This window comes from Helicoverpa zea, chromosome 24 (genome assembly GCF_022581195.2).
Source record: "Helicoverpa zea isolate HzStark_Cry1AcR chromosome 24, ilHelZeax1.1, whole genome shotgun sequence".
Taxonomy (NCBI): Eukaryota; Metazoa; Arthropoda; class Insecta; order Lepidoptera; family Noctuidae; genus Helicoverpa; species Helicoverpa zea.
In genome coordinates, this window is record NC_061475.1 from 2432020 (window position 1) to 2458207 (window position 26188).

Below are 26188 nucleotides of genomic sequence, written 5' to 3' on the forward strand. Positions count from 1 at the left end.
TTTTCTTATGTAAGTTTATTTATTTATTTAATGAAATAAGGATTAGACTGTTATGTATTTATTTATTAAGCCAGAAAGTATATTGTCTCTTATTTCATTATGTAAAAAAACTTGAAACTTAATCTGGCTAGTTTTTTCTCAACTATGTTACGGCCAGCTTCCAGTCTAACCAGATGCAGTTAGTTGAGTAGGTACTAGTGTTTTACAAGGAACAACTGCCTATCTGACCTCCTCAACCCAGTTACATGGGCAACCCAATACCCCTCAGTAAGACTGGTTATCGGACTATCTGACAACACGTAACGACTGCCAGACGTATTCAAATGACTGCCGGGACCTACAGTTTATTAAAAGAAAAGCTCTGATCTGAGAGGGTTTCGAACATTTTCTTTACAGCTGACATAAAAACTGACTTTTAACCCTTCACCGACCGAAAATCAAATGCTATAAACTGAAGGAGAAGCGCCGTTGTCTTCGCTTTAATCTAATAAAAAGGGTTAACGGAATGGCATGTAATTAGTTGACACTTACTCATTTTGTTCATTTACAGGAGGGGCGCGGCTGAAAGCTTTTGACACGCGTAATAGCACACCACCCCTTATTTTGTTCGTACTTTCCTTACGATGCGTATATTGTATGTAGATATTTCTAGAAACTCTTGTGATTTTGATTTGAAATAGACAGTCCATGCTAATCTATAAAAGAATTGGTTTGAGTTTGTAGCGATTAATAGCGTCTGAAAGGCTACGAGATTGTTTGAATAAGTTACCGTGGTCCTGGAACACAAAAGCCTTTAGAAGAAATTGCACAGTTCCTTATTTGAGATGCTTTACCATTTTTATCAGGAAAGGATAAATAAAAGAATTTTCTGGAGACTTACCGTGTGGAAAAAAGTTTATTAATTATGTACTTAATCATCAATGAAAACTGTTTAAGAATTTATCTAGTGGTTATTTAATCTTCCCACACCCACACAAACACAATTAAAAAAAATACAGTGTACATAAAGGACAATGCCAGGGTGTGGGCTCAAAGTTTGCCCAGCAGTGGGAGTAGTTTCAGCTGGTTCCATAGTGCACTCTGAACACGAAATCCAAATATTTTTAAAATCGGTCCCAGAGGTCCCGAGAAAAACCGGTTCAAATGGTCTCCATAGATAGTCACTTAACAAAGCCTGAGCCATTTGCCCAGTAGTGAAAGTGGTCGAAATAGGTTCTTTACTGCACTGTTAACACGTAATCCAAATATTTTGGAAATCGGTCCTAGAGGTCCCGAGAAAAACCGGTTCTAATGTCAAACTTGAACAGTCAATTTATAAAGCCCAAGCCATTTGCCCAGTAGTGGAAATTGTTAAAATAGGTTCCATAGTGCACTCTGAACACGAAATCCAAATATTTTTGAAATCGGTCCCAGAGGTCCCGAGAAAAACCGGTTCAAATGTTCTCCATAGATAGTCACTTAACAAAGCCTGAGCCATTTGCCCAGTAGTGGGAATGGTTAGAATAGGTTCTTTACTTCACTGTTATCACGAAATCCAAATATTTTTGAAATCGGTCCCAGAAGTCCCGAGAAAAACTGGTTCTAATGTCAAACTTGAACAGTCAATTAATAAAGCCCAAGCCATTTGCCCAGTAGTGGAAATTGTTAAAATAGGTTCCATAGTGCACTCTGAACACGAAATCCAAATATTTTTGAAATCGGTCCCAGAGGTCCCGAGAAAAACCGGTTCAAATGTTCTCCATAGATAGTCACTTAACAAAGCCTGAGCCATTTGCCCAGTAGTGAAAGTGGTCGAAATAGGTTCTTTGCTGCACTGTTAACACGAAATCCAAATATTTTGGCAATCGGTCCCAGAGGTCCCGAGAAAAACCGGTTCAAATGTTAAACTTGAACAGTCACTTTATAAAGCCCAAGCCATTTGCCCAGTAGTGGGAATGGTTAGAATAGGTTCTTTACTTCACTGTTGTCACGAAATCCAAATATTTTGGAAATCGGTCCCAGAGGTCCCGAGAAAAACCGGTTCAAATGTTAAACTTGAACAGTTACTTTATAAAGCCCAAGCCATTTGCCCAGTAGTGGGAATGGTTAGAATAGGTTCTTTACTTCACTCTTAAGACGGAATCCAAATATTTTTGAAATCGGTCCCAGAGGTCCCGAGAAAACCCGGTTCTAATGTCCAACTTGAACAGTCAGTTTATGAAGCCCAAGCCATTTGCCCAGTAGTGGGAATGGTTAAAATAGGTTTTTTACTTCACTCTTAAGACGGAATCCAAATATTTTTGAAATATGTCCCAGAGGTCCCGAGAAAAACCAGTTCTAATGTTAGCCAGCCATTGTTAGCAAGCCATTTTAAGCAGCCACAAACCTAACAACCTCTTTTCTTGAAATAACATTCAGATAGATAGTGGTTTCACTGTTAACAGGATAAAAAAAAAAAACAGAAATAGACGTTTAAAGGTAATTGTTGTTTCTCTTGCTTTTCAGTCTCTATCTACCACAATCAGTCCTAAGTTCGAGTAGCGTCATGCAATTAATATCCTTAATGGCAATGGAAAAATCTTATCAAGACGAATAAAATAAGCTCAAACACGAGGTAGTAAATAGATACCGTTGAGGAGTTCCCTCGTCTCACTGTCGTCTCCATCGTCAGGTCAGGTCTTAACCTCCACAGTTTTGTGGTGTCGGAGACATATACCCGAATTACAAGTTTTTATTCGATATGTGCTTACAATTTCCGAGAGTTCCATAATGTTTTAAGGTTTCTATCACCAGACCCTGGACCCTGGAACTATAAGTCGGTAAAAAAAAATCTCGTTCAATACCTCGTATTTGTCGATTAATATTATAATGCATTTCAATTAAAGTAATAAAAGTGGAATAGTTAAGTGTTCGTAAGCATATTTTTCGTAGTATTGAATAGGAGTCAAACCAGTTTTTCTCAGCACTCCTGGGATAGATTTCGAAATATTTCGGTCTGGGACCTATTATAAGCCTATAGAACATAATACACTATGTAGTTACTGTGGGCAACTCTTGAGCCCAACTTCCATACAAAGAATAGCATTGTCCTTTACCTTCCGACCTGTCACTAAAATTCACTACAACTAACATTACTAATAGAGATGCTATATCTCAGCTATTTTCGTCCAATTTCTCTCAATAAGCGATGACCGTAATAACTCGTGCATGGTTGTGTGTTTAACCCTTGTTTGCACTCTATACTAAGGCAAGGAGGTGATGACTTGATTACGGTCACATAGTGGGCGACAGCTATCCACACTGGACTGTAGCAAAGTGAAAGTGTAAAATGTGCTATTTATGAGTCTTTCTATTGATTTTTGTAGATAGAGGAGCGAATTTAGGCCAAAATAGAAGACTACTAAGGATAGCTTTGTAATTTTAGAGCTGTCTTTGTTGTCTATCAAAAGAGTTTTTCACAAAACATTAAAGATTTGCTTGTTGTTGATCGTAATCAGTCACCAATCATTCCGATCAAACCAGGAGTAAATCTAGATTCAGAATGGATTACTCTCAGATTAGTCTCAGAATATAGAATATATTAAGTTTGTAACCATAAAATAATAAACCAATGAAAACAAATGTACGTTAACTTTGCCCAATTAAAATATGTTCATATTCGAGTCAATTACAGAAAAATCACTTCACCACTATAAAAATCACCATATAATCATACTCACAACTGCGGCGGCGTGACGAATACACAGCGTAAAGCGCTTGACACAAAGCGCCGAACATAAAGGTGCTTCACCGTGGCACGTGTTAATCGATTCATCGAACGCGCTGATTTCATTAGCGTGTGTCATGAGCGCTGCCCAATTTATACACGGAAGCGATGTAATTCTGTTAGGTGCGTTTAAGGTGACTTTTTTAATGTTCCAGATATTTGCTTCATTGTACTTTAAGAGGTTTTTAGACTTTCAATAGAATTAGGTGTCATAATTACTCAGTTAATACTTTTCGCACATTGTGTAGACTAAACATTTTAGGCTGTGGTGATAGGCCACTGATGTGGGATTGTTGAAGGCGTTTTAGCAGACATGTGCCAAATGGCTTTAGAAGGGATGAAGGTAGGTTTCAGGTTCAACACATTAACATGAGTAAGTATATCAGTTAACAAAAGTCTACTGCTAGATAATAAATGTAACCCCCGAAAACCAAAAACCAAAACAGTACCGGAGGAGTGATAATACACTTGCGTTTAAGAGCACAAAGCAAAGCAGGCTTCTTAGCTCATATTATAGCTTTCACAAAAGCACCTTTGTTCATATTATAACAAATAACTAAGGAAACAGATACAAAGAAGCACTTAGCTCTCAGAACTTTGTGAATTGTCTTAGCTGCGAAATAACTTCGCACGTCGCCAAACTGTCACATGTCGTGAAATAATTAAAACAATCTATCAGAATTTAATCCTGCACGTATAGGATACTCTCTTATATTTATTTAGAAAAGGGACAGACATGGAGAACAAAATGACTAACGGAGGTGCCATAACGGAAAATCGCCTAAGAAAGTACTCAGCGCGCCAAAATGCGAGTGTGTAGGGGACGAGGAACGTTACTGTTTTCGCTGTTATACGCCTTCTTTGGACCCGATCATTTTTTGTAACACCAAAAATCGTTGACAGATGTCTCAAATAACCCGGAAGCTTCGCTAGTTCATTCGTAACTGATAATTCTGGTTATACTCACAGTACGAATGTGACCTAAAAGAAAGGCGCCTGACCGACCTGAATTAGCCCAACCTATGTTGTGTAATATATGTTTTGGAGGCCGCATGACTGCATACATACCTATAGAAAGCTTAGGTAGAAACCCTTAGAAAATACAGGCAACAATTGCAAAAACTGAATCAGATTAAGCTCAGTTTTGGTAATACCCACAGTACGGATTTGACCTACAAGAAGGCGCCTGACCTACCTGCACTATAGTATGTCTCATCTTTCCTTACTCTGTGGGTATAGCTGTGTTAATTTGTGCCAGGGTAGCAGGGTGAGTGATCGTTTTAATATAAGCCGCTTTGATCTGCTGCCGCTTCGCTGCGGTGAATAATATTGATACCGTGAATGTTCAAACGTTTTGTTGTCCGTATGTTTTGTGTTCCGAGTAATATGAAAAATTCTAAGGCGGGGATGAGCTTTAGCGAGGCGTTGGAAAGAAGGTTGTGTTGACAAAAATTTTGGATTATATTTTCGATCTTTCTAAATGTTCCTTCTTGGTATAAAAAAAGTCTGTGTCCTGCAATGAAAGTAAAAATGCTGATGGCAGTGATGATGAGTTATTAGAATTAAGTATAGAGCAAAAATCTCTATATCCCATCCCACTAGGCAGATAAATAAACCGCAAAATGTAGCCGTAATAGTCTACTAACAGATTGATTTCAATTTAAATATTATTTTAGGCTGGATTAATTCTGGCAACAATTTAAGCTGGTATCAGTTTTTTGATTACGTTTTCCTTACTCAAAGAGCACCAAGAAACAGTGGGCAAAAGATTTTGTAAAGAAAATCTTGATTCCAACTGGATCTTTGTAATGTGCTTACTACCAATCATGTTCATACTGATTTATGAGCTCAAACAAAACTATCGGCCGACTAAAAGTTTGCGGAGTCTGGGTACTTTGAATCTAGTTGAGTGTCACAATAACTTGTTCAAGGACTTCTGTGGTAGATTTAACATTAATATTTAAATCTTTAAAGCATTAGAATATTTAAACATCTTCCCTACAAACCCTCTAGATTATTACAAAGTTCTCGAATTACATTTTATTTCTGTTGTCATTAGCTTAATTGCCCATTAAAATGTTTTAATGATAATTTTTCATCATTTACAAAGTATTAAGTGTATTTGCGCGGTTTATCTTTGATCTTTTTACGCGAAATAAGACAGTTATAATCGAGTTTTTGGGAAGGTTACTTGCATTTATAAGGATAAATAAATAAACTTCCAGACTGAAAACATAAACCATAATAATTTGTTTCCTTAACTAGATCTTCATCATAACATTGGAGCCAAATATAAAATTCTAAACTTATGTCGAAAAAATATGTATAGAAGTTCTTTCTGTTCATATATTCGTAGCCACGCTACGCCGCTACGCCGTAGTCTCGTAGTGTCATAGCATAGTTTGTGTGTTTCATTTGCGCTTGAGTATATATTTATGTGTTTGCTGCGTGCGGTCCCTTGTCTCTCGAAATACGCTTTGGTTTATTATATACCAAGTAGTTTGTATATATTTGTATATGTGGTAGTATATACAGTTAAATAAACAAGTCTCGTAGGACTGGCTGTTGTCTTTAGGACATAAATAGTAGCTGTTCCAATTAATTAGTCTTTATGTGTCTGTGTGTTATCTTGTGTACTAACAATGTTCAATTTATAGAGCTGGGAAATTTGTTTATTTATTATAGAACCGTATTTTGTAGAAGCGACATATTAATAAAGTTAATTACCCACAATAAATGTACTTAGTAGATTCAGACTCAGATTTATTGCCATATTTATTCTAACACATAACTTCGTGATAACTGGAGGATGATTGTAGAGGAGGCCAAGACCCACAAAGGGTTGTAGAGCCAACGGAAGTAAGTAAGTAAGTTATTCTAACACATGGTATACTTAATGTCTCGATGTCTGCATGAATTTATCTAAGTCTTGGCAGGCCAAGTCATAAACAGAACCTAGTCCTACATAGGTCTCTTGAAATTCCAAATACGTTCCACAAACAAATTCTTTCTTTTAAATACAAATGGCTACTATTTTTCCTCTGCTTTGTTCAGTTGAATTCGCATTAGCGTGACCCCGACTTATTTGCTTATTTAGGCCCTTCGTCGTATATATTGCCTGCAATTAGTCCCTGTCGACTGGTAATGTTCGCAGGGCAAGCTCGTAAAAATGTATTGTTTGTTTTTTATTTAATTTGGAAAACATTGAGGCCAGATTTTGAGGTTGGCGGTTGGTTCAAACTTCGTCGAATTTCGCTATTTAAGGGATTGTCGGAGTTCATTTCACGGAGTAGGGTAAATGAGTGGAGATGCCATAGTGCAGGTAGGTCAGGCGCCTTATTCTAGGTAAGAAACGTTTGGTAGGTATGACCAAAACGATCACCGAGTACCGGGTTCTTTGAGACACGAGATAAACGATTTTTAGTCCAAAGAAGACGTGTAGGTAAAGGCGAATACAGTAACGTTCCTCGCCCCTTGCACGCCCGTATTTTGTCGCGATACTTTCTTAGAAGATTTTTCGTTATGGCACCTCCGCTAGTCATTTTGTTTGCCATGGTTCATTCGCATTTATTTCTTGGGGGGTCGAAACTTTGACACTTCTCACAGTTTTTACGAAGGTTTCCCCGACCCAAGTTTTCCCCTGAAATTGTTTGGTTTCCATTCAATGCTTTTCTTAGTAAATTCAGAATTTATTCTTGCACTTATCGTGAATCACTTCGTCCTAATTTATACACAGACGATATGATATGAAAGACGTTTCTAGTTCACTTAGTTTATTTTTACGAAGTTTCATGCGACGACGAAAACACTATTTTTATGTGAATTTCTCGGGGAGTTTTATGATGTCTCGGTATCGAAGGGAGCATAAAACGCTACATTATGTACTGTACATTTTACTATTCAATTCAAAGTAAGATTTTGGAAAACAATTTGCGACAATGTAAAGAATATACATCCAAATCATTTAACCCGCTTGTCTTTTTATTTTTTAATAGGCTTCTTGCTGAAGCCATGTGGGTTTACAAACTTTGACTGTAACTATTAAAGTTCATCTAGAAAATACTCCTAATGCAATGAACTGTCAATTCATCAAAGCAGTTTTAGATGCATCGATCAGAGCACTGAAGTGAAAATGACTGCCTTTTATACCTCTGGCATAGTGGAACCCACAGCCATGGCATCTCCCTTTGGTTAAATCGTTAAATGTTCAAGATTAAGGCACATACAAAGCAAAAATTACAAGCCTCACCCTCTGCAATTCACACAGACCTAACACGTCTTCTTAAATTAGTGGTACAAACAAAAATCCACACATTGATACAAAGCTACCCTCTTCGTGTGAATAATTCAACCGTCTATACGGCTATAAATCAGGTGTTCTGTAATCAAGGCCGACATTCGGTTCGTATCTACCGCAGTACGAACTTGATTTAGAACTTAATGAACATTTATTTACTTATTTTGCGGTGAAGGTACTGACTTCACAATCGAATTACAGGTCTTGGGGTTTGTAGGTGTATTTTTGATAGAATTGAGGTTGGTTTTTGACGGGTTTATTTAATTTTGAGGTCTGTTTTTCTTTAATTGTGATTGTTGGTTTTATTGACACGTCTTATTTTTTATGCGTGGTGGTTGAGAAATGTAATATTTTCTTCTTGTCAACAAGCTCGGTTAAGTTTTGCGAAGAAGTAATTACATATAGTACTAGCTGTTTCTTTTTAGTTTTAGAGGCTACCTGATGAACTTCTTCCCGTGCCCAGATACAACACCCCATGTTACTCGGAAATAGCTAGATTACTTTACAGCCTATTTCAGGCTCCAGAAATGTACATTTAACTCAGGGTAGCCTAGTGTTGTACCGTTTACTCAAGTACGAAAATCTGTTAAGCAGTGTTAATATGCGAGTTTGCATAGAACATCTATACGCGAATTACGGCGAAGATTTAATTATTCATTCAATTTGGCAAGATAATAGCTTTATTGTTAGCAACAATGGAATGTAGCCAAATGAGGTCGCACAGTTTCATACATTTCGTCCATTGTTCGGTCTGTTGGGCGACTCTGAAATGTTTTATCGCGAATTTCGTATTTTCGTGAACGAACGAAATATTTGGACCATCTCTATACACAATGAGGGACCTCTAATTTATTTGCCCGAAATAAATGTGTAACGAGCCCTATTGTATTTGAATATTAATTTACGTGAAGTTGTGTGAGCTGAGCATTGTCGTTTTCATTTGTTATTTTTTTCATTTTGTTTTTTTCAGGCGTTATTAGGGCTCAGCGTATTTTTTTAGCACAGCCTGGATTCTACGCCCTCAGTGTATGTAATCAAGTAGATATTCTATATTATTTCTAATCACACTAAACCCAACATCATAAGCGTATTAAGTTCTCCAGTTGATTGCAATCCACTTCAAACTAATCGCAGTCATTTCAGCTATCGCCAATCAACCACTTTCAAAAGCCGATATCTCAATAACTCCGAATCTTCAATAACTGCAAAACGATAGCCTATTAGGCTGTCGCAAATTCACTGCGACCAGATTATCTTCAATCAGGGTCCCAATAAAGCGATCGGTTTCTGGAACCGTACTTCGTAACTGACCAAAAAATATAGCTGGAGATATGAGAACGGGTAGGACCATTGCTCATAAATGTTTACCGACCGCCCACCGTATCTTAGTTTTATTGGCTATACGAGGTCTCCCTGGTCGCTTTATTCCTCTTTATTCCCTCTCTCGTGGTAAAACGAGTCGTTATTCGCAAGTGCTGCGGTTACTACTTTCATTATGATTGATCGGAATTTATATTTTGCTTTAGCTTGCTTATAGTGTTACGCAAATGCAGCGGGGAGATTTTGGTTGCATAAATCGTAGACTAAATGCTTACTGTGTTTTTGTTTGTTATTTTGGGGAAGTAGGTACTTTAATCACTGTGTTTATCTTTATAGCAATTTAATGTAATCTATCAATGTAATAGTTATTAAGGTTAGAGTAGGTATTTTTTAAATTCTTTGACCAAAATTTTATCCAGTCTTGACACAGTCTAAACTAAACTGCCAAAGGAATTAATCAGCAGCTTTCGCTCAAAAACAACTACAAGCCAGCTAATTGAAGCGAGCCTTCCTTGCAGCTGATTAAAAATGTTCGCTGTTTGTCCTCATACTTTGTAAAACCGCGCGAGGGACCAACATAATTAAATGTGGATTACCTACCCACCGCTCGGTTACTTCAGGGAATTTAGAACAAGGATTAGCAATAGTCGAGTCGACAGTTATAATCATAAAAAAACACATTTACATCCCCAGTACTATTTGAAACATAACTTCGACCGTTAATGGCAGAGACAGCGTTTCAATAACAGCGGAATTTTGATTGAGAAATTAAGCAAATAATAAGAGCCATAGAATAATTGGCGCTTGGAACAATTTTGTGAAGATATCCGTAGGTTTTAATGTTTCCTTTTTTCTGTGGAACAATTAATTGTGAGACGTTAAAGACGGGAAAGGGTTCGTTTTAAAGAGATCCTTAAAAGACCGTCGTTTGCTTCGCCATTCAAAGAGTTGTCTGCAAAATTGCATCTCTCCGGCTTTTTTGGTTGGAGATTTTCTTTGGCTGAGGAAAGTAATGAATGAGATGCCAAGGAAGCATTTGTATAATGTCCTGATGGTGGATGTTTGGGGATGCAGACAAAGGTTAAAAGTGCGTTTCCACCAACATTAATAGTCAAAAATTTTGTGATGAAATGAAAATCTTCCGGTTTCTTTTTCCCCGCCCAGCTCTCTAGCCATTATCTCGGTTTGTTGTCATTGTTGTCAGGGTCTTCTGTTCCAAGCTAATCTGTCCTTAGCTGGCTTTGCTACCCTTCAATATCATTCACTATAGTCTAACAATCATGCTTATAGTCAGTCTTCCAAGACCAAAAGATTTTCTTTAAGTAAAAACACAGGTAAGTTAAAAACCCAAAAGTTATAGTTTTCAACTTCCTTATATATGCATTATTTAAATATTTAACCGAGAAAAGGTATTGACCCCGTATTACAAAGTTGGCAAGAGCTATTGGATATTAAAAACACTTTAAGTATTAAGAGACCCCGACAAGCCAATTACGGGTCAATTAGATAGAAATCTCCTGCAAAGTTACAAAAACTTTGCTATTTATAATACTCCTTCCAAGAATGTAAAGTCAATTTGGATCATTAAAGCTACCCATACATTTTTAAATGATCTGTCTCTGCCAATTCCTATTCACACCGTCGTCCTCTACTCTGTATAGGTTCTCCCCTATGCACTACCGCATATCATACTTTTGTACCTACTATCACTTAAGTACCTACTTCCATTATGTACTCTTCCTATATACTCCCCTATGGTCTCACCTTATCTCCCTCTGTACTTGCACTCTCCCTACATACTTACCTACTCCCTTATATATTAGTATACATATTAAAAATGTTATTAAACCTTATTGCCTACCTAAATACTACCAAAATAAAGATAGCTACAGTCAGTAAACTGACCTTAACTATCTCTCACGTCGCCTCGTACCCTTTTCTTTGTGAACCGACACCTGTAAGTAATGACCTTAACATTTCGACTGATAACGTCAAACCTTACTGAAGTGGCCAGATTCAGTCTTGTCAAGTCTAGACTTATGCGGGTTTGGTATCTAGTTATACGAGAGTAATTTGGTACCTATTTTTTCATTATGTACTTACAGAATAAAAATATTGAAAAAAAATTCTCCTCAATTTATTTATTGGCTCATTAACACATAATATAAAGTGAGTACAATAAAATCAATAAAATAAGTGTCGTTTCGTAATTTTTAATGCCTGCAGCACCGTTTTGTACCAAAAACTTCTGCCAAATGTCTGCAATTGACCTATCGCCTAGGATTTTGTAGCCGTTTCTTTTTGATGGTATCCGGTAAAAAATGTTCCGACCCTTCTATAGGTTCCAATCCATGTCCTTTCTGCAGGTTTCGGAAACTCTTGGGAACAATCCCACAGTGCAGCAGGCTTGGGCTCTAGGAATTTTCTAATTTTACAAACATTTCTTAACACAAAAATAAAAAAACATAGTTAAAAACCAACCTTGAAACGCGGCTTCAAACTGCACCGGCTGTTGCGTGGAGGCGCGCGAACTCGCCGACACGAACAGTGCGGCGATGAGCGTGGCCAGCGCCAACCGCGGCGCAGCCATGTCGCCACTACGCCATGCCATCTCCGCCCATACCTACACCGACAACTCGGCCCTGGGGACAACAGAGAATAGGAGTAAAAATCTGCACTTTCAAAACATCGGAATTAAAATTCTATCGATTTCCAACATCGCGAAAAGCGTGGCTGTCGCCACTACGCTGCCCAACTTTATACCGAGACCCACTACGGCTCCAGAGAAAACAGAGATTACCTATACGTGCGTAACAAAAGTAGAGAGTGAAAATGGGCACTTTCTGACCGCTAGAACGAAGGGCAAACGGTAAGGCTCTTCTTTACAATCAAGAAATGATTCGTGTTGCCTACGTGGATGGTAATTTTTGACTTATCCGAGGCTTGTATCAAAAACTAGTGTCTTTATGCAATAGATACGAATCATTTTTACCTACCATTCACAACAATTGTTTTACAGCGGCGATACCTACCAAGGTAGGTTTGCCTTTACGGTATCAAAATCTCTTTCCTAAATACAAGTAGGCAAACAATAATAAACAACCATAATCTGCTGGCACTTATTTATTTAGATATTAAATAAATTTGGCACTTGTTAAAAGTACATCGATAGATGTACCTATTTATATCTGGTGGATCCGCACAGATCGTAATAATCAATCACGCAACTTCAGCGCGCCTGAAAACATCGCCGCTTGCGTTGCTAACTCCAGACTTCGGAATTTTGCAATTCCCATTTAAAGTTTTCGATTGGATTACTTATCATCGCCGAAACGTACAGTTCGATCGAAAATGTAAATAAGACACCTGCTTTAATATTAAATACCTACGGACTTACCATTTTTCCTCAATGGGGGCTACCGTTTTTTGTTTCACCAGATGGCGCAACTGTAGCGTGAGGTCTAAAACTATGGCAATCAAAGTTCGTATTATGAGCGCTAAAAATTAAATCTACATTAGATGATTATATTAGATCATATGTAATACAATAGAACTATAGTGTGAACGTATTGGCGATGCCACAGTGTGGCGCAGTGCCGTTTTGTTCGAAAAAGAAATGTAGGTAAACATAAGTTTCCGAAAGATTAAAGAGTGTCAATGCAGTGACATTTATAGAACCCTGATCTGTATTTGCCATAATTAATCTAAAGTATTGTTAAATATTCATAATATTAATTTATTTAATTAGAAATATAAACCCTCACGCGTAAACAAACAGTGGCATTTGACGTTTCGAAGACCTCACCCTACACAAGCGACTCTAGCGGCGATTTCTTGTCCTCATTGCGTAATTTTTTCAAAAAGTAATTGATATCTATTTTTCTTATCCATAATTATGATTAAGTTTGATACAAGGGATCTTTAGCACAAATATAAATACAAAAGGAACCATTCAAATACAATAAATTTAAAAAAAACAGGTGAATAACGTTTAGTTTTTATTTTTTCATGTTGAGCTTTTGGCTACTGCTACTCCCTAAAAGATGGCGTTATTCCAAATTAATGATTTACATTTGTTATGGCCATGGATTCAATTATATAATAATTTTGAAATTTCTGTCATAGTTTTTAAGTCATTTATAAAAATATATCATTATCACATAATTGTTTCAATCATGGTCAAAAAGCTACGGTAACTTTTTAAATTTCCCGCCATTCATTAACTAATTGTCACTGTCAAAAAAATGTAAACAACACCAAAATAATCAAACTGCCGTCAGTCATTTATATTTTGTTGTTCTTCAAAGCCGGTGTGGCAGTTTTAAATGTTGGGAATGTGTTAAATGTATTATTAAAACAGTGTGTACACGATAAATAATCGCGTCCAACTCGGAGAATGATAAAAGGCAGTTCGTGTAACATGTTTTACTTTCGGTGTGTGTTGTTCATATTGTTTTTCGCGTTTTCATTGGATAAAGTGGATTTGTTGGAGAATGGTATGGCCCTCACCCCTCCCATGGGGTGGATGTCGTGGGGATATTACATGTGCAGCACCAAATGCGAGGAGGATGAGGATAAATGTCTCGAGTAAGCATTCCTTTTAAATTTCGAACATTTGTTTTCTCATGAAACGGCAATAATCTGGGATCTATTTTGCGTAGGTACGTGTTTGTGCGTTCAGGCCTTTTTTTCTAATAAATTGTTATATTTTTTTATCTTCGTGTATTTCTCTTGAATGCAAAAAAATCGTATTAAAACAGTCTTATCTCAGAACAATAAAAACAATTATTGATGGTGCTATGCTCAATATAATTTTGTTATTTTCTCAGTGAAAAATTAATTCTGTCAGTAGCCGATAGTTTCTACAATGAAGGCTATCAGGAGGCAGGGTATGAGTACATTATTATTGATGACTGCTGGTCAGAAAGGCAACGGGATGAGAATGACAGACTGGTGCCTGATAAAAGGAGATTCCCTCGAGGCATGAAGTTTTTAGCTGATTATGTGAGTAAAACCTTTTTCATTATGGCATGTGTGCTAATTAATGAGTAAAAAGGTCTTTGTCTTGATAAAATGTTTCTGGTTTTTGCGGTGGCTAACTGCAACTTCTTGGTGCGTTGATGGCAAAACTTACATCTTCAAAGCCTATTAAATGGACTTGGCAATGTAAAGGTGTATGGTTCAATGAAATAGAGTCTAGATTGACTGAAATTATTACAATAACAAAATGAGTGGCATCACTTATTTACACTTAGTAACTTCCTTTAACAACATGAAAGTAATGTTGTTTACAAATATTTTCACAATATTACTGGCACTTGAATATCTTTGTTGGATTATCAGTACATTTAATCAAACTTGAAATGCCATACCAACATCATCATCATCATCCTCCAAGCCTTTTCCCAGTTATGTTGGGGTTGGCTTCCAGTCTAACCGGATTCAGCTTCCAGTCTAACCGGATTCAGCTGAGTACCAGTGCTTTACAAGAAGCAACTGCCTATCTGACCTCCTCAACCCAGTTACCCGGGCAACCTAATACCCCAATACTGTTACAGCTTTTTCATAGTCCCACTGCTGGGCACAGGCCTCCTCTCACACGGAGAAGGATTGAGCATTAATCACTACGCTTGCTCAATGCGGGTTGGTGATTTCAGACTTTATAGTCCAGGTCCAGTCCAGGACTTTATACCCCAATACATAATAATAAATGCCATACCAACATCAATATATCAATATTTATAATACTGAAAGAAGTGAAAGTAGGACAGGAAGTAGAATTCCTAAGATTCACATGAGCACTCAAACAAACAAACAAACTCTTCAGCTTTATAACATTTTTTTGCAGATCCACGCTAAAGGCTTGAAATTCGGCATTTACACTAACATAGCTAATGTGACGTGTATGAGATACCCGGGGTCTTACAGCCATTTGGATATAGACGCCCAGACTTTTGCCGAATGGGGAGTGGACTACCTTAAAGTAGATGGATGCTTTGTTACTGAAGATTATCTTAATGTTGGTGAGTATAGTTCTTATTAACAAATTATTATGTGATACATAACTAGAATGTTGAAAACTGATTGGGAAAAAGGCTCGGAAGATGCTTTACTAATAACTGAAATATTGAATTAGTTGGTTGTCACGACCTCGTGTGGAAAATTCAAATACGAAATGTTATTTTACCTGTGCTAACATCAGATATAAGTATGCAAAGTATTATATTCTTTATTAATTATTAACCACCTGAGCTATCGAAACAGTAGATCAATTGTTAAATATCAAGGTCATCTTCAATGTATAGATAAACTTAGATGTTGAAATTCTGGTGATTCAAAAACTTATGGCCCCTTAACTTATGGCTTAAGCTTCCCGCGGCTTCGCCCGCGTAGAGTTCGGTTATATCGTGTTTCCAAGAGAATTCTTCAAAAGTCCGGGATAAAAATATCCTATGTTCCTTCTCAAGATTACTCTATCTCTGTGCCAAATTTTATTAAAATCAGTTCAGTGGTTTAGACGTGAAAGCGTAACGAACAGACAGAGTTACTTTCGCATTTATAATATTAGTAGGGATTTAACGTGCTCAACAAAACACAAGAACTCGTCATGACTAGGTCACCCATCCACGGACCAACCGCGCCAATCGTTGCTTAACCTTATGATGCATCTGTGTGGTTGTTACTTTATATTCAACTGTTCATCATTGAATTCTATATTTTCAGGTTACATAGAACTGGGCCACGCTTTAAATAGGACCGGCAGACCTATGGTCTACTCGTGCAGTTGGCCATATTACATCGAGTACATTCATAATAATAAGGTAAGATATTTGTTATATTTTTTAATACTTTCTATATTTTTTATTGAATAAAATATATGTATAAGAATAATAGGTAAGATACATAAAATCCTCCTTCTATCAAACTATTTGACTAGGCTTTAGTATGTTAGCTGTTGTTTCAACCCCTGTCTCAAGGGAACAACTTCCGGACCCGGATAAAAAGTAGCCTATGTCCTTACTCAGGCTGCGAACTATCTGTGCCCCAAATTGCATAGCAATCATTTCAGCAGTTTTGACGTGAAAGCCATACATACATACAGTTACATTCGCATTTGTTTAGTAAGGAATTTCTACTGTCAACAGGAAAACATGAATATTGATAAGCATTAAGTGTTCCATATTAAACGTTAAATATTTCGACAGCTAAGTAAACAGGTAATCCATTGATTAGCTCAGTCTATCAGCCGTTATCGTGTAAAAGTAATGGACGAAATACCTTATCAAATAATGAGATAAACTAGCCTTGGGTTAAATAAAATTGTTTTAATGTATATTTTACGATATGATTGGTACTTGATTATTTACGTTTTAAAATCTATGAACGATATGTATGAAGTCGTTAAATCGGAATTTCATGCCAGTGTGCTAATCAGCATTTTCGCAGATTTATTTTTAAATGCTTTGGGAGAAGGGACCCTTGATATCCCTGGATCAACTATTATACTTAGTTTAACCAAGATAATCAGGAATAAATAGCATTCCATTGTTGGAAGATGTTAAAAATCAGTCACTTGGTCTTGGAGTTTTTGTGGCACATACAAACATGTAGTTCTGTTATGTTAGTTCTTCTAACCTTCTGCTAGATTTGCCCTTATCCCGTGATAACTTCTTCACGAAACCGAATAAAAAATCCCCCCGGTACACAGGCTATCTAAAACCGAAATATTTTCTCAAATCGGACCAATAGTTCTTCAGATGAGCCCTCAGAAATAAACAATTATTTTTTTTATTAATAATAGTTTGGGAGTACGAAGCGCTATGTTGAGCAGTCTTCATAGACTGCTGTTTGTTACGTTCTTAAAATTAAAAGTCTCTTTCACAAATTACAGCCAAATTACACGGAAATATCAAAATACTGCAACATGTGGCGAAACTACCATGACGTGCAAACATCATGGGACGCCATCTTAGGCATTATCCAACACTACAGGTCGCGGTACAAGGAATTAGCGCCACACCACGGCCCGGGACACTGGAACGACCCGGACATGGTACGTATGGTACACTCACTGGTACATGTACACTAGTGGACATAGCCAACACTACAGGTCGCGGTACAAGGAATTAGCTCCACACCACGGCCCGGGACACGGGAACGACCCGGACATGGTACGAATATTTAAAAATACATGCCCGTTATATTTAAAAATACATAGGTACTCGGATAAATAAAACCTCATGTAAGAAATCACATGAGGTTTTATTTAGATTTTATTCTAGATTGTTTCAGCCGTGTAACCTTGTGTTGATAAACTTCATCAAAGTTCTGTGGATTATCATCATGATAGTCTTTTCCCAACTATGTTGGGGCCGGCTTTTGGTCTTACCATATGCATCTGAGTACCAGTGCTTTATATGAAGAGACTGCCTATCTGACCCCCTCAAAGCCCCTAGGCAACCCAATACCCTTGGTAAGGCTAGCTGTCAGATTGTCTGACTTCTGACTACTCGTAACGACTGCCAAACATTTTCAAAAACAGCTGGATCCAATTAACCAACGATCAAGTTCATCGTGCCTTCCGAAACACAGAGGAACTCGTCATGAGAATTTGGTTACCTATCCATGGACCGGTCGCATCTAGTATAACTTTATGATCGATACACCGGTGCGACTATTACTTAGCTACTAGCTCTTGACATAATTTTCCTAACATTTCAGTTAATATTCGGCACAGGAGTCCTAACACACAGCCAAAGCCGGGTGCACTTAGCAGTGTTAGCAATGTTATCAGCCCCTATTCTACTAAGTTGTGACATGAAGAAAATCACCCCATATGAGAAGAAGTTGCTTCAAAACTTGGATATTATTGCCGTGGCCCAGGATCCTATGGGTATTATGGCGCAACCATATAAGGTGAGGAAATTATAAATAATTAGTAATGAATAAAAAGTGCATCTGTTAGTTCGGTCTTTTCCTTATTTCTGAACTTTAATTCTGCACTTAACCATGCTCTAAAGTTTAAATGGAAATGGGACTTCAAACTGGAATGGTCCAAAAGGCAAAAGAAGAGTTGGAAGACCTAAAAAGCGTTGGGCCGATGACATAGCTGGGATTGCGGGGCCCAGTTGGCAGACTGTTGCCCTCAATAGAGAAAAATGGAAGAAGATGGAGGAGGCGTATACCCATATGGGATCCATTTTTTTAAATAAAAAAATAAAACAAATAGTAATTAACATACTATTGTAAAGAAATGGAAATAAAAAGGCTTTAAATAAATAAAATTAATAAAAAAAATACTGAAATTAATCAGCTTGGGGACCCATATATACCTATAAGTAAAACTGAAAAACATCCCTTCTTTAGTGTGCTTTAAAAAGTTAATTTGGGTGTCGACGGATGGAAACTTCCAGTCTATTATGGGTCGTATTTCCAAATTACTCAATAAAACACAAAAATATGCTTACATACTAAGTGCTTTAGAATATTTTAAAAATTATGTTCTGGAATAACCAAACACTATAATTATGCATATCGACATTTCTGTAATTCTTGTCTTACCACGGATTTCAATAACCTTTTTTAATTTTGCTTAGTAGAGATAGAATACTGACATAAGCCCTACTCAAGTAAATCTCAAATTCCTATCTATAATAATCAGCTTAGTATTCATACATAAAACCTTAACTAGCGTAACCACTAATCCCAAAACAATATATTAAACAGTTTCCTCTACAATTATATCCGACATTAATCCTAGTTTAAGATAAAATACAGTCGATAAATAAATCTCAGTTAGTGGGCGCGGACGACAAATAAATTGTATTTAACACAATTGCACCTGATGCACGATGCAAATAGATTTATTTAAATGTTGCCAGTTTCAAATACGTATGGTAGCTTTGGAGTGTTGCCAGCACTTAGGTATTTAATAGTTATAAATTTTAACGGGTTTGAAAATATATCGTTGTTTTGTCTTAAGTTCAGGTAAATCCTAGACTCGGCAAAATACGCCTATATTATTCAGGGATTCTAGTTTCCCAACAGCGAAAGAACTTTTAAAATCGTTTCACTTATTTCGGTGCCTATACGGTACAAACAAAAAAATGATTCAATTTTTTGTATTAATATGGATTAGTATACAAAAACAAAACAACTAATATAAAATTACTATTACTTTAAAACTCTGTCTCACTGGTCTCATGCACATTTTAGAAGTATACTTGTGTAATCCACTTAAACCAGTTGAAATATATATTCAAGTGCTTTATTTTAATAACAGCCGTTTTCCCGTCACGTTATTCGGGAAGAGTGTAGCTTCGGAGTGGTTTCGGAGCCTTTACACTCAAACAATCTTTCCTCTTTATAAAATTCATATAGATAGACAATGTAGGTAATTTTGCATGTAAAACTTGCTAAAGTTAATAATATTCTGTATTTATTTCCAGTTACCAGACCTTTGGAATGGTTTCGTATGGGTGAAGCCTCATTTACCGAAGAAGGGTGATCAGTTTCCGTCCTACACGTTTGCATTCGTCAATTTGGATATAGATGAGAGTGAAGTGTCATTCACACTTAGCACTTATCATTTGAATAATACGGATGGATATACTGTGCTGGTGAGTATAATGTTTTATTTAAAGACCGTTTTCCCGCGGTTTCACCCGCGTCCCGCCCGTGGGAAGTGTGGGAACTACTTAGTGAAAGATTTTAAAAATCGGTTTAATAGTTTTTGAGTTACACACTAGTTTTTCTTGAAAGTCGGTTTGACCTGTGTTCTTGAGGGAACTAGTTTCTGGACCTGAATAAAATCCGCGGTCCGGCTGAACTACTCCGAACACCCGGATACTACGAACACTAGTCTGTGTCAGTCTTGAAGGTTCTAGGTATTTCTAGGTAGGCCAAATATATGCTGACCCCAACATATGTAGTAGGGAAAAGGTTAGGCAGATGATGATTAAAAATGTAATGTACGACCTACATTGAAAGATGGAACTGGGTGTTGAGGTTTACAGTGCCGAAGCGCAGCGTGGTTTGATAGCTTTTTAATTTCTTTCTTGTTTTGGATTTTTTCTCGAAGTTTTTATATTTTATTTTTGATGCAACTTGGTGGGATAACAGCTTTTTGCATCGTTTATTTTTTTCGCATGATTTTAAATCCTATATGGTATGTAGTACGTAAAATATGTAAATGTAAAAATGCTAATTTTCATGTCAATTTGTACTTCTATGAAATACCAACCTTGCGTTTACCACACGAGTAAAATAATGGTGAAACCTATTAAAAGTTGGTTAGTTCGAGTATCGATTAGACGAGCAGACGTGCAGCGTTGCTCGCTTCATTACACTAATGAGTGAAGCGAGTGGTATATTTCACACACCTGCTGTATCGATAAACAATCGAATGATTTATTAATCGATTAAGTAAAACGCATAATTCTTGATATTTGGCTTGGGGAGTAAAGTATTTGTTTAGGATACTTCAGTGGTGAAAAATAGTAGTTTAATGTATAAGTAGGATTTTATCAAATTAAAAGTTCGAGTGAGTATCGATTGTAGGCGAGCAGACGAGCCGCGTTCTCGCTTCATTTCACTAATGAATGAAGCGAATGCTCTATTTTACACACCTGCTGTATCGACAAACATTCGAATGATTTATTAATCGATTAAGGCAAATGCATAGTTGAACGGTTTTAACATTTTGTCTGGGAATTTAAATATTTGTTTAGTATAGTTAAAAATGAAAAATGGTAGTTTAATACGAGTGTAAAATTTTATCGTATTAAAAGTTAGAATGACTATCGATTAGACTCGAGTTTAGGTTGTGCTGCACATTTTATATAAGATATTATATCGATAAAGTACGTTTTGGTTTAATTCAAGCGATAGTTAATCTACATAAAATTATATCAATACGTAGTCGATAAAACCAACCAAATGGTTTATCTATTTTAAAAGTTATTTTTCATTGGCTATAATATAAAAAATAGTGAATAACCAACCTTAAAACAACTATTAGTTTATCTCTTAACTAACTTAACATTTTATCGCATTAAAAGTAGGTTAGTTAAAAGTATCGCCTCTAGTGTAGTGTAGAGGTGCACCGCATCGCTTCATTACTTTAATGAGTGCAATGCTCAACTTTACACAGCTTTTATATAGCCACCGACAGTTTGTTATTTATTTACCTTATTAATTATATCGATAAAAAAACTAGTGAACGATTCATTGAGTTTTACTGGTATTAACTTGACTAATGGAGTAAAAGTATAAAATATTAAAGGTAATTTCAAAATACTAAAACTTATTACTACTAACTTTTGAGCCAATTTCAGTGAAAAATTGTATGCAATATTATGGCAATGTGTTTGTAAGGATTTATCATATTTATTATCAATGAAAAATATCCTAAAAAATGACAAAATCACTAACATATTTCCAGTTTATCGATTAACTAAGTTAGCATTAAGTATCGCCTCAAGTATAGTGTAGAGGTGCACCGCTTTTCATTACTCTAATGAGTGCGATGCTCAACTTTACACAGCTTTTATATAGTTACCGACAGTTTGTTACTTATTTACCTTATTAATTAAATCGATGAAAACAAGGGAAATATTTATAAAGTTATAGTATAATAATAAAATAATTTCTTAATACTTATAGTAAATGCGAAAGTATATGGTACTTACTACTAATTTTGAACCAATTTCGATAAAAATGGCTATGCAATATTATGACAATGTGTTTGTAAAGATTTGTGCTATTTATCGATGAAAAATATCCTAAAAATGAAAAATTACCGAACAGAATTTTTATGCAAGATTTATTTAATAACCACTTTTAAATAACTTTTAGTTACTTTATCGATGAACTAAGTTAGCATTTTATCGCATTAAAAGTAGTTTAGTTAAAAGTATCGCCTCGAGTGTAGTGTAGAGGTGCACTGCGCTTCATTACTCTAATGAGTGCGATGCTCAACTTTACACAGCTTTTATATAGTTACCGACAGTTTGTTACTTATTTAACTTATTAATTATATCGATAAAAACTAGTGAACAAGTTATCGAGTTTGACAGGTATTCATTTGAGTAATAGAGTTTGATTAAGTATAAAAATAAATATTTCAGGTAATTTCTATATATTAATTAGTATGAACTTTGCTGTGCCCGACAGGGTCCATAATTGTTTCTTTTAATTTTACCCACCGGCCTGTACACATTATGGAATGCAATAAAGTTATTGAGTATTGAAATATATATATTTTTTTATGCAAGATTTATTTAAGAACTAATACAAGACAACTGGAGTTTATCGATGAACTAAGTTAGCATTTTATCGCATTAAAAGTAGTTTAGTTAAAGTATCGCCTCGAGTGTAGTGTAGAGGTGCACTGCGCTTCATTACTCTAATGAGTGCGGTGCTCAACTTTACACAGCTTTTATATAGTTACCCACAGTTTTGCTATTTATTTACGTTATTAATTATATCGATAAAAACTAGTGAACAAGTTATCGAGTTTGACCGGTATTTATTTAAGTAATAGAGTTTGGTTAAGTATAAAAATAAAATATTTAATTTTGAAGTTCTCAAAAAACTGTTTAGTTTGAGAAAGGCGTGTATTTGTAAGTGGGTTAAAAAATATGAAGTAATCTAAGATAAAATTAGACAAATAAGAGTGTTATAATATAAACAAGTCTATTATCTAGTCTAGCCTTTTGTAATAAACCCAGTGGCACGGCGTACACTACCAACTAAAGATACCTCGAACCCTTGAGAAATAACCACTGATGAAGTATTTGATTGCCTACAGATTGGATTGTATTGATGAAAGAATATCATATGGATACAATAACAATGAGTTTTTATTATATGAAACTCAGTTTCTTATCATCTGCCTAGCCTTTTCCCAATTATGTTGTGGTCGGCTTCCAGTCTAACCGGATGCGGCTGAGTACCGACGACTGCCTATCTGACCTCCTCGACCCAGTTACCTTCCCGGGCAACCCAATACCTCTTGGTAAGACTGGTTGTCAGATTTGACTACCCGTAACGACTGTCAAAGATGTTCAAATGACAGCCGGGACCTACTTTCGAAACACGAAGAGAATCGTCATGATGAATTAAGAGAATTCTATTTTTATCTATTATAAATATATTTTGTGTTTCAGGATGTGTTTACGGGACAGTTTATAAGAAATGTCACATATTACGAAACCTTTGAAGTAACTGTGCCAGGAGTAGGTAAGGGATATTCTAATTTATTTAAATGCAATATTTATCCTTACCACCTGATATTTTAAATGCTATAGTTAATCTGTTTGTCTGTTGTGCTTCATATTTTAAATAAATAAATCTTATTTTTATACTGACTTATTTTGCATTTCAGATGTCATCATGTATACTCTGTATCCGCTTTAAAAAGATGCCATCGCACAAGAAATAAGAACTTGCAAATGTTATATATCTCTGTGTGCTCGAAGAAAAACAGACAATCGAAGAAAAAATAACTTACCCGGCGAAGGGGTGAGGAAAAGAGGCTGATATGGTTACAAAAATGTATGCGACATAAATGTGATTGAATTAAAATCACAACTAAGTGTAATTTAAGTATTAAATAGTTAGAAAAACTAAAGTATTCATAGATGTCAATGTCATAGGTACATAAAAATAAAGGCCCGTATTCACCATCAACGTGAACATCCGTTTTTCTTAAAACAACTGTTGACTTTCAAAATTAAACGTAAAAATTCATTGTAAACGAATGTTTTATGAAAGCGTGGTGATTAACGTTCAACCCTTCTCCGTATGAGAGGAGGCCGCAGCCCAGCAGTGGGACGATAAAAAGGCTGTAACAGAACAGTTTTGTGAAAACTGATATGTATGTGATCGGTGTACATGGGCCTAAAATGAATATTTAATTTATTTGAGCAACAATAGTGACAGTTATATGTTCCCACGTAAGATAAGAAGACTTAGGTATTCACATTTATTTGTTCTTGAATTAAATTGTAAATGACAGTGACACATTTTTGTGACTTTGACACGAATATTCAAGGGGATAGACTAAAAATAATTTTTATTTTACAAAGAAACTATTGGGTTAGATACAATTTGTATAATGCATATTTTGTTTTTACATAACTCAATTTAGTTCCAAAATTCTTGTTTAAAGCGTGTCAAGATATAATAGATTTTAAGACGAGAAAAAAAGTGTAAGTGCTTTAATTGTATTTTTCAGTTTTTTGTTATATTTCAGTTCAATATTATGCCCTGTATTTAGTTAAGTTGGGCATATTAATGATTTTAGAAATCATAAAAGCATAATAAAACATCTACCATAAGTAAAAAAATAGGTTCCGAAGTAGTTTTAAAAAGTAGTTTAGGTCATGTCAATACCAAGTAGGCTAGTGCCAAAGAGTTTTGAGGTTTTCTTGAAGAGGTCACGACATGTCTTCTAAAGAGGTTGTGACGTCCCAATTTAGAACTGGCCAACTAGAAACTAGGTTATGTGCTGTTTATGCTCAATTTTATAGATTTTAGTCCTTATTTGTATTGGAATAAGTGCTATTTCTCATTTTTTGTTCTCCTGTAGTGTATAGGAAATGGTATTGTAAATAGAAAAATAAATGCACTTAGGTATTTTAATTTAATGTATTTCTGCATTTATTTGAGTTTTAATATAGATAAATGATCGTTAGTTTGTTATGTTTTGTTAAGAAAAAAATGCTGAGCGATTTAAACTTGCAATAAAATGTTTCTTTAGTGGTAATGCGTGGGTTATGAAATAATATGGAATGTAATAGAAAAATATTTATAATTCAAGTAGAGCCAAATAATTTGAATTAGTTTTCGTCTGGATTTATGCAGGTATGAAGTAAGATTTATGATTTATTTATTTATTCACTAGAGCCAGCTCTGTCACACAACTTTGTGATATTAGTATTAAGTTTTAACGAATTTACAACTGTTTTAATTAATGTTATATTAGCTTAGTTCTTTGAAATGTACTTAACTGTAATTTTAAGAATCCATTATGGATAATATTTTCTGGAATTTTCTTAATTATAAGATAAGTAATTAAAGTAAAACATGTAGTTTCGTTGGTCATGTAGAATCAGGCGATACTTTGCTGAAATTCATGACATAAAATGTTAGGAAAAATGTGTATTGTCTCGTGGAAAAACACTGCATATTATTCCTAACATTCTATGTAATGGATAACTGGTTTTTATTTACTTCATTTCGGACAAGAGAACACAGCTTATACATATACAATTAAATTATCACTGAATTATATTACATTGTAGTACTCCAATGAAAAAGTATCCTGTACCATGCATTCCGAAATATTTGATCCCGTTTTATAAATAAAAGTCCAACAGCGTATGTTTGCAATTCCTATGCCAACGAGGCATTTTACGTGCAATATATTTAAATTATAAATATTTAACATAACGTTTGTGCAGCTAACGATGTATTTCATTCGAAAATTGTGATTATAAATTAAATTTTGCACGAACTGTACCTAACAATGTAATGTGTATGAATTTGTGAATTTGAATTTGTTACCAGTAGTGGTAAAATAAATTACCTACCCTACTATGTGAAATTGTTTTTTATTTTTTATCTTATTAATTAAATATATTAATTTGAAATGTCATTACCATACGACGTTATCACTATAACACCAGATAGGCTTTACCAATTTTTACTCGATAATTATCATTAAGTGGACCACAAAAGTCTAGTCTATTAATAATATCGATCCTTAATGATCCCTTTTCAAAAGTATATATTGTTGGTAATTTCCTCGTTAACTCTAGTCG

General features: G+C 35.5%; 2 protein-coding genes across 2 annotated transcripts in view; one reads left to right on the plus strand and one right to left on the minus strand.

The window, feature by feature from the left end:
- Window positions 1–11998, minus strand: part of LOC124642283 (pikachurin-like) — a 63231-nt gene extending 51233 nt beyond the window's left edge. The window contains 1 exon segment of the mRNA XM_047180639.1: window positions 11844–11998. Coding sequence (XP_047036595.1) covers window positions 11844–11973 — 130 coding nt within the window. The 5' untranslated portion in view covers window positions 11974–11998.
- Window positions 11999–13050: 1052 nt separating this feature from the next.
- LOC124642282 (alpha-N-acetylgalactosaminidase-like) lies at window positions 13051–25971 on the plus strand. Its single transcript, XM_047180638.1, has 9 exons — window positions 13051–13949; window positions 14192–14366; window positions 15211–15385; window positions 16086–16183; window positions 17254–17415; window positions 18084–18278; window positions 19811–19981; window positions 23531–23603; window positions 23749–25971. The coding sequence occupies exons 1-9, from the start codon at window positions 13759–13761 to the stop codon at window positions 23778–23780; spliced, it is 1272 nt and encodes a 423-aa protein (XP_047036594.1). The 5' UTR covers window positions 13051–13758; the 3' UTR covers window positions 23781–25971.
- The last annotated feature ends 217 nt before the right edge of the window (window positions 25972–26188 follow it).

What these genes read in the sequence shown, in the direction of transcription:
- LOC124642282 (XM_047180638.1), top strand. Translation starts at nt 13,759, where the DNA reads ATGATAAAAGGCAGTTCGTGTAACATGTTTTACTTTCGGTGTGTGTTG. An exon ending in TGAAGATTATCTTAATGTTG is followed by an intron (nt 15,386 to 16,085) that starts GTGAGTATAGTT and finishes CTATATTTTCAG; the next exon opens with GTTACATAGAACTGGGCCAC. An exon ending in ACTGGAACGACCCGGACATG is followed by an intron (nt 17,416 to 18,083) that starts GTACGTATGGTA and finishes CTAACATTTCAG; the next exon opens with TTAATATTCGGCACAGGAGT.